The sequence below is a fragment of the Cynoglossus semilaevis genome, chromosome 5 (assembly GCF_000523025.1).
Source record: "Cynoglossus semilaevis isolate Cse_v1.0 chromosome 5, Cse_v1.0, whole genome shotgun sequence".
NCBI classification, from domain to species: Eukaryota; Metazoa; Chordata; class Actinopteri; order Pleuronectiformes; family Cynoglossidae; genus Cynoglossus; species Cynoglossus semilaevis.
In genome coordinates this window covers 14443940-14452592 of record NC_024311.1, presented here as the reverse complement: position 1 = coordinate 14452592, position 8653 = coordinate 14443940, and the positions used below count along the sequence as shown (strand labels likewise).

At 42.2% G+C, this 8653-nt stretch overlaps 3 protein-coding genes across 3 annotated transcripts in view; all 3 read right to left on the bottom strand.

The window, feature by feature from the left end:
- Nucleotides 1–664: 664 nt before the first annotated feature.
- On the bottom strand, nucleotides 665–2865 carry kbtbd13a (kelch repeat and BTB domain containing 13a). The gene has a single exon (XM_008310668.3). It carries the CDS (start codon nucleotides 2500–2502, stop codon nucleotides 1054–1056), a length of 1449 nt encoding a protein of 482 aa, XP_008308890.2. The 5' UTR covers nucleotides 2503–2865; the 3' UTR covers nucleotides 665–1053.
- Nucleotides 2866–3136: 271 nt separating this feature from the next.
- On the bottom strand, nucleotides 3137–6245 carry LOC103379189 (uncharacterized). Its single transcript, XM_008310665.3, has 6 exons — nucleotides 6022–6245; nucleotides 5250–5291; nucleotides 4786–5166; nucleotides 4271–4393; nucleotides 3746–3836; nucleotides 3137–3653 (listed from the first exon to the last, which is right to left on the bottom strand). The coding sequence occupies exons 1-6, from the start codon at nucleotides 6065–6067 to the stop codon at nucleotides 3311–3313; spliced, it is 1026 nt and encodes a 341-aa protein (XP_008308887.1). The 5' UTR covers nucleotides 6068–6245; the 3' UTR covers nucleotides 3137–3310.
- A 1050-nt stretch (nucleotides 6246–7295) lies between these two features.
- uqcrfs1 (ubiquinol-cytochrome c reductase, Rieske iron-sulfur polypeptide 1) overlaps nucleotides 7296–8653 on the bottom strand; it is a 2493-nt gene continuing 1135 nt past the window's right edge. The window contains 1 exon segment of the mRNA XM_008310664.3: nucleotides 7296–8653. This exon segment is cut by the window's right edge and continues 22 nt beyond it. Within this exon segment, the coding sequence (XP_008308886.1) occupies nucleotides 8377–8653 (277 nt within the window). The 3' untranslated portion in view covers nucleotides 7296–8376.

Sequence of the window (8653 nt, the reverse complement as noted above, 5' to 3'; positions counted from 1 at the left end):
CTAATAGCACGCGTAGCATAACAAAAACTACAAACGCATAACTACAGAACCATTTTCTTTGGACTTAAAAAAGTGTTTTTGAATAAAATAATAAAAATAAAAGTCGTGTTCATATCAACCTGAAGTAAATGTGTTTTATAAGAACCTATAGTTTTTATAAATCTGGTGTTTTCACTCTGGGGTAACATCCTCCTTAACAAATAGTTTGTGCTCGACCCTTAATTAAAAAAAAAATCTTTCACTTTAAAATAATAAAATAAGACACAAGAATACTCAACAATCAGTGGTGTGCTCTCATAGATTGACAGTACCAGTGATGACCAGTTACAGTGATGGCATTGGCTGAAAGTGAAGAAAATTACACAAAAAATGGATGAAAAAGTGACAGAGAAAAACAGACCATTAACTAAAACAACTGAAATATTCCAGTAGAAACTGTTTGACCAAACCAACTATATTTGTCGAAGGGACAGAATCCTTCTGGACACCTTGGAGGCCGGACATGCAAATAAAACAAAATAAAAAAAATCACATTTTTATCAAACATTATTTTTATTTTGGAATCCAGTCGTGGGTCAGGCCCCGGGCCACCAGTTGATGATCACTGGCCTAGACCAAAAAAAGTTGCAAAACTGGTGCATTTTTGACTATAAAGAAACAACACACACATCATGTATCTCAGTTTGACGAGACCAAAGTTGACCTTTGACCTTTGGTTGTTGGCCTGTTAAGCTCAGAGGTGGTAGCATCATTTCTAGGGTTGTCTTTCTTACGCTGCAACTAGGGCTGAAGTCAGGCTTAAGGGAATCGTCAACTGTTACAAATATCAGGTTAACAAACAGGATCTCAAGTCATGTGCAAAGACCAGGGGAAGGAGTTGTTCCAGGATGTGCAGCGTTAGCAGACTTTTACCCAAACGTTTTATCGCTATATTCAAGTAAAGATACGGTTTGACACATGTGATTCTGCTACATTATAATTATGTTGTTGATTCAGTAAGATTTGGTTTGTTTCTATAAGTCAACAATATCAAATCCTCACAGAGACAGAAGTTTATGGTGAGCACCGTGGAGATAATTTTGACCATTTACTGAGATGCTTTACATTATGGTCCTTAGCTGAACTTAAGCCACTTCCTTTGACAGCCAGCAGGGCTTTAGGGAGCCTCATGAGGAATGTGTACATGGATCCAATTCTGCCCAATCCCTGCATCTCACATTTTCGTCTCCATCTGTTCAGGTCCACAGTGTACTCTGTGGTCACCTGTCTGCTGAGAGTGAACACCGAGTCTCCTCTGACCACAGCGGTCAGCAGAGAACCTTTACTGTTCCCATACTGACCAGACATGGCCGTCCACTGTCCCGAGGTCAAGTTGTAGCAGTCAATCATACAGAGTAAGAAGTCAGTGCCTGGTCCGTTTCTCATCACGTACAGATTGTCATTATGAGCCACCATGAAAAGGCCGTAACTCTGATGGCGGGTCAGCGTGGTAACCAGGCACCACTGGTCAGGTTCAGGCTGATATTCTAAAATATCTGTGGCCCCTTTCCCCTTCCACAGACAGATGAACATCCTGTTCATGGCTACGGCAGAGGCCACTGATGCTGCAGGGATCGGCAGCCCCGAAACGAAACTCCAGCTCCCGTTAGAGTACCTCTCCACAGACGACATGGCCGCCATGTTGTACTCCCCTCCAACAGCGTACAAGCACCCGTCGTGTCCGATCAGGGTGAGGTTGTAGCGGAGTTGCTGAGGTCCGGTGATGGTTGACCATGTGTTTGTGTCAGGATCATAACAGAAACCTGTCTCAACGACCTTTTTGCTCATGTCGTGCACGCCTCCAACGATGTAGAGTCTGTTATCAAGAACCGCCACACCTGCCATGGTGGTGCTGCTGGTCGAGGGCAGATGAGTCAGGACTCTCCAGTCCCTCTGCTCTTCATCCAGGTAACAGACGGTCCTCTGGACATCTGGCAGCTGGTCCGTGGATGGAGAGTGGCTGCAGACTGCTACGTAGCTGCTGGGCAGCAAAGACTTCATGTATTCCACCAGTTTGTTAGGTAAAGTGCAGACGTCCTCCCTCAGGTCTGTGTACATGTCTCTGATGAATAAGGCCGACCTGTGGGACAGATCCCACACACCGTAGGTGGCGGCGGTGTGGTACATAAGCAAACAGTTCTCAGAGTTGATAATATTGATCAAATGCTTGGTGAGAGCCGGCACTTGCAGAAAAGCCGTGCACTCGATGGCTTCCACTATTTGGTCACTGTTGAGAATTGGCCGCTCCCCATTTAGGACGCGCAGCAGAACGGAGAAGCCCAGAACCCCAACACACTGCAGCTGGAACTCCTCTCTCTGGCACTCGATCATCCCCGACTGGAACAACGCTCGGAAGTACTCACAGTTTTCAGACAGGGTGCTTCTGTCCACAAAGAAAGAATTTCCATCAATGTTGATCCTGAGTTTGTGTGATGATGGTGACCTACAGCTGCTGGACTCCATCACCTCCCCGCTGCAGAGCTTCACTTCATCTTCTGCTCACCGTCTGGTTCGGACTAAAAGCAACATATCTGCACCGGTTTAGCACTTACCAACTTGTGCCACTGAATCCCCTCTTGTCCACAGCAAAGCACTGAGAACAGACTCTATACATAGCAGGCAGCAGACATGTGACACTATTGAAGATTATGATGATGACATGCAGCCAGGGGAGAAACAGGAGCTGGATAATGGCAGCGTACGTACTGCTCTTTGTTTGTGGATGACACTTTGGGGACAGCTGAAGATTTGTCCTTGAGCAGCAAAAGTAGGTTGACGCTCTTGATAACATTAAACACGCCCGTCATTGAAACTGAGCGCAGGCCTCGCCGCACTGTTCACCGAGAGCGTCTGTACTGACTTATAAAATACAACCATTAGGATATATATATATATATATTTATAAATATATGTATATGTTTATATATACATGTACATACATAATATATTTAATATATGTAAATATAGACTGTACATACATACACAAGTGTATGTATATATATATATACATTATATCCAGTTTAAATATATACATATACCCAAAAGAATTAAAGCCATAAATACCAATATAAATGATAAAAAAATACCAGAGACAATATTTATGATATATTGTTTATTAGACACTTTAGAAAAATAAAAAAGACACCTGTAGGATTGCTGAGTACAGTACGTATGTGCTGTAACTTCTGAGTATCAAACCAGTAACTCTACTGTAATACCACTTCCTCCGCCCTGTGCTGAGATGATCCATCCATTCTTTAATCTCAACTCTTCACTCCATCATCTTTGCTTCATCGTAAGCATGGGTCTCCGCGACCGACACCACCACCTCCTGTTTTTCCTCCTCCACCTCCTCCTGTGCTTCAGCCTCAGGATCAGGGTACAGACAGGAGGTGTTTCCATCTTTCCATGTGATCGTGATAGCTCCTGCTCCGAGCTGATCCACCTCTCCATTGGTGGAGACGGTTTTGCTTCCCAGCATGACTGGAGATGGTGGAGGTTTGAAGTTTCCGTCTTCTTTGAGGGGCGAGACCATCTGCAGCTCCTCAGTTCCGTTTTTCCTGATCAGAGATCCTGCTGCTGCTGCCTTGTACTTTGCTATCTTTTTTCTGCTCCTGTGGAGAAGAAGAAATCAGGGAAACTACCAGTTAACAACAGTTCAAATGTACAAATGTAACATAATAAGAGGAATAAGTTCAGGTCCTACTTGTTGGCCATGGAACCCATGCCCAGCAGCAGAAAACCAATAAGGAGACAGACGAAGGCCACACCGAGCAGAACAAACTTCCATGTTGAGGCTGCAACAGGAATAACAATCATTTGACCAATGTACGGATGTATGTGGCTCCACATCGCTCTCTACTGGTGAAATTTAGAAATGCAAACGCCAAAGAGGAAGAACTACAAAATTGCACATATAACTGGTAGATTTCGTATATTACTACAAAGATATTGCACTTCACTTCCAAATATTAAAACATTTTCTTTTGAAAATATCTGACCTGCATTGGATTTTACATTTTAATATTTTCGCGCCATTTGTTAATTTGAATTATTAAAACTACAACGGCTACTAAGTGAATATGATTCATGTCGAATACAAATTTTACCGCAAATGTAAAGTACTGAGGTGTAAGTTATAAGCTTTTACTTCAGATATTAACAATAAGTTTGCGATATACTACGGAACATCGTCCGGTCGTATTAGTAGTACAGCAGCATTGGTACTTACGATCCTCCGTTCGATAGTACCAGCGAAGATACGCCTTCTGTTCCTCAGTCAAACTGTCGACTTCTGCTGCCTTGTCATCAGCCACCTGAAAATCATCTGGATCATCGGATGACCTCCTGAGTCCTGAAATACAACAGGAAAAATAAATATAATTAAAATATATATATTGTACAGATGCTTTATACGTTAAAATGATGTTACCTCTACCTTTGCTCAGAATCACGAATTACGTCACGAGCTAGCATGGATGTTACCTCTACCTTTGCTCAGAATCGGATTACGTCACGAGCTAGCATTTTGACTTCATCAGGAAACAGAAGTTTTTTTATCTATCTGTCTGTCTATCTATCTATCTATCTATCTATCTATCTATCTATCTATCTGTCTGTCTGTCTATCTATCTATCTGAATTCATACATTTAATGACAATAAAGAAGTTAGTTTATCAGAATAACATAAGATATCAGATATATTCAGAGGTGCTAATTATTGTTCAGGATTTCTCCACAACTTACTGAGTTTTTCCTGGCAAATGTCGCCCTTGTCCACAGATCTCCACCTTGAGTGTTGTCCATGGAGACTCAGGGTCAGGCGATGACCATCAGTTGACAGCAGCAGAGACGTGTCCCGGCTGACCAGTCTGTCCCTGTCACAGTCCCACAGTAACCCCGCTGCCTCCCCCTCCGGCCCCTCACAGGAGCTGCTCTTCACCGAGTCTTTCTGCTCAGCTGACAAACACCTGGATGATCCAACGCACATCAGCTGTCCCTCTGACGTCCACACCCACTGCTGGTCCTCTGAGTCCAGGCTGCACCTCTTCAACAGTACCTGACCTGAAGGTGAGTCCTCCAGACAGAGGCTGTGGTGGGTGTTGTGAATCATGAAGGCCCTCCCCCCTGCAGGGGTGAGGGTGACAGGGTTTATGTTGAGCGATGGAAACACAAAAACCACAAATGTGCTTAAATGAGCATGAAATTACCTGAGAGGAGGAGGAACAGCAAAATGAAGACATCTGACGCTCCTAAAGAAAAGAAAGTATTTATAATAATTAGTTTGTCATTTTTAACTTCTATTCTCTGAGACCGAGATTAATAAAAATGAAAAATGACATCAGACAGTTTTTCACATCCTGTTAGGCCTTCCTCGTTTGTCAAATGCAGAGGAGCAGAAAGAAATATCACTTTAGTCACACTAAGGAAACCTTGTTCAACTAAACAGGCCCAGATTTCACCGAGTAAGGAAATTGAATTTATTTGATTTCATGCACCGTGGGCTTTTTCTAATGTAAAATATGTCATGGCAAAAAAAAAAAAAAAGTTGGGGAACATTGAGCTAGCGTACGTGCTAAACATTTATAAACAGTTTGCTGTGTTCTACAACTGTAACCATACAGGCTAACGGGCTGTGTTAGATTCTGTGAGCTGGGTAAGACATCACTTCACAGTCAATTAATTATAACACAATATAGTGTATATACAGCATCATAGTGTTGTATATACAGTATTGCAGTAGTACATCACCTGATAATATCTGACAGATAGACAGGTGGACAAAATGACACCAAGGTAGAAGACTGACAGATAATAAGACACAAAGATAAAAGACTTACAGACAGGTAGACACAAAGATAAAAGACTTACAGACAGATAGATGTTATGAGACAGACAGACAGACAGAGAGTGAGTGGTGAAATCACTCCACCAGTGATAATTCTAATCTACCGTGCAGTGACTTCAGCGGTGACTACTCACTTGTCATGATGCTCTTTTTGTGGCTGAGGCGAAGAGAAGAGAACATGTGAACGTTCAGCAGCAGAAAGCACAAACGTTTCCAAAGTTCAGAGGGAGGAGCTAGGTTCTAACAGTACGATGTACTGCACACGTACAGACACTTCAGTGGACGGGCGACCTCACGTGCCCATTTATGGACTGAAGGCTGAAGTTATCTTAACGGCATCTCATCTTAACGATCAAACAATTCAGGCAATCGTCTCATTTAAAACACAATAAGAAATGTGACTCAGAGTTAACTGTGTCGTACGGCCTTTTAACAGTTCTGTTGACAGCCGCCTCTCGGGTCTTTGACCCTGTGGGTTGGTTACTGTTTAGACAGATATGTGTAGATAGTGAAGGTCTGTGACTCATTGGTCAGATACCTGCACAGATAAAACAAATGAAAGTAAAATTTTACCTTCAGAACTTAATTACGGAGGATATTTTGTGACTGAAGTCAAACAGGTACTTGGTCCATATCAGTAAAAGAAGTGGACCAGTGATGTGGGCTAGGCCTGAATAAAGGAAACCTATTACAACAGGGAAGTAGTTGGTGTAAACGCTGATATAAATGTGGAGATCATGCCCCCTACAGGGCACAGAGCTGTAGCATTGGGGGGGATTTTTTAAAAATCGTGTCACAGTGGCAGAGTAACACTGATTTGTCTTTTTATTTCTGTGCTGGATGAGAATAGCAGCTTAGTGGATATAACTGGCTCTGATGGATGTATTGATTTGTAGGTGGAGGGTGACACTGCAAACATGTTTAGGAAAACAACATAGTAGAGCCTGTAGCAGATCCACAGATATATCACACCAGGTGTATGTTAGAAACTAGCTCACTAACCTTTTGGTATATTAACTTCACTATTCCTTTTTATTCCAGCTCACATGGTTCTTAGGGAAGACAACGTTGGTTTCGTGACTGCTGACTTATTTGGAATGCATCAAGGTAAGACCCATGCATTTTTTTTACAAGAGTGACTGGAACCCCCTCCCCATACATTTCATATTATGCATCACTAATTTCTCCACAACAATGAAAATCTTAATAATAATAATTAATGTTTTCAACTTTATTGATTACAAACTAGCAAACTTGAGTTGTTAATAGCAGATCTACAGCAACATGTGTGATAACCACTACATTAGGAAACCACTAAGATGTAGAGCCAACGACAGATCCAGCAGAAAATTTCAGACTTTAGAGTTTGTAATTAATGCAAAGACAGATTAAACACCAAAACAAGCCATCAAATAAAATAGAGATATTTATTACCACCACACGTGAATACAACATTTGTTCCTGTTTGTTGATGTATTACTGTGATGCACAGGTTTGTTCAGGAAAGCAGAGGAAAGCATGTAGTTGTTGACAGGTTTCACTCAGAATTATATTTTCCTGATAACTGTGATCTTAAAATCTTTAAACTCAAACTAACAGGTAACAGTTTTATCATATGAAGCATTAATTACTTTTAAATACAACTGTACTTTTCTAAACACTGTTCCCAGTATCATGACATCAGAAATATTGGAGGCAGAGAAGCTGATGAGCTTGAACACAGAGGCCACTGTTACAGAGATTACGTGAACAATCTTTATATCCTCATGTAAGAGAAATAAGCAGATGATGTAGTTGAAGTACACAGATCATAAAGCTCATTTAGAAATGACCGGAACCGTCAAGTCTACGACATGTCGTGTTCTTTTTTCCCCACATCTTGGCTGTATCTAATCCTAAACTTGCGTGTTTATGGAGCATTTTCCTACTTTCGATTACATTTTCTTTGTATATCCAACCGTTCTTGCAGCAAAACTTTTCTTTCCATTTAAAGATGCTGACACACCCAAATTATTAAGTGTCTTGTTTGGAATCAAACTGCCTACGGTCAGAACATAAGCGGCTTTCCCCTATAATCACCATGTGCCCCAAACAATGACAAAACCCACTAATCACCAGAGCATGGAATCAACTAGTGAAAGGTTTCAGTCAAAGGTGAAAGTGCAGCCGAGAAGCAGCTGACGACATGTCAGCTGAGCAGGTGACCTCCAGTGCATTCTCAGGATGGATGTAGCAGAGAGACCACGTGGGACAATAGTTGAAGCTTTGGATCTGAAGACAAATTCAGGAGTGTACATGGTTATTTAGAGTGGATATAAATAAGCAGGACTGAATGGCGTCTAAATGTTCTGGCTCATCGGTTCCCTCATCTGCAGGAAATGGCTGAATGTTGGTTTTGATTTCTTTACCTTTCTGCCGTGAAATTAACTGACAACAGAAAAGTGTCGACCATACTCTAGTGAGAATGACGACAAAGGAGCCAAAAGTTTCTATCCAACCACCAAGGTATCCTCATCTTGAAACTCATAGTAGGGAACCTCCAGGTTCAGGGGGGCGGGACCTTTCCTGATACGTCCAGAAGCATCGTAGTGGGAACCGTGGCAGGGGCAGTAGTAACCACCGTATTCTCCAGCGTTGGCGATGGGCACACAACCCAGATGCGTGCATACCCCAATGACGATGACCCAGCTGGGGTTGGTGACCCGGTCTTTGTCGTGCTCGGGGTCTCGTAGCTCAGCCAGGTTCACAGCAGCTTCTGTGGCAATC

What these genes read in the sequence shown, in the direction of transcription:
- kbtbd13a (XM_008310668.3), bottom strand. Translation starts at nt 2,502, where the DNA reads ATGGAGTCCAGCAGCTGTAGGTCACCATCATCACACAAACTCAGGATC.
- LOC103379189 (XM_008310665.3), bottom strand. Translation starts at nt 6,067, where the DNA reads ATGTTCTCTTCTCTTCGCCTCAGCCACAAAAAGAGCATCATGACAA. An exon ending in CATTTGCCAGGAAAAACTCA is followed by an intron (nt 4,394 to 4,785) that starts GTAAGTTGTGGA and finishes GTTGTATTTCAG; the next exon opens with GACTCAGGAGGTCATCCGAT. An exon ending in ATGGGTTCCATGGCCAACAA is followed by an intron (nt 3,654 to 3,745) that starts GTAGGACCTGAA and finishes TCTTCTCCACAG; the next exon opens with GAGCAGAAAAAAGATAGCAA.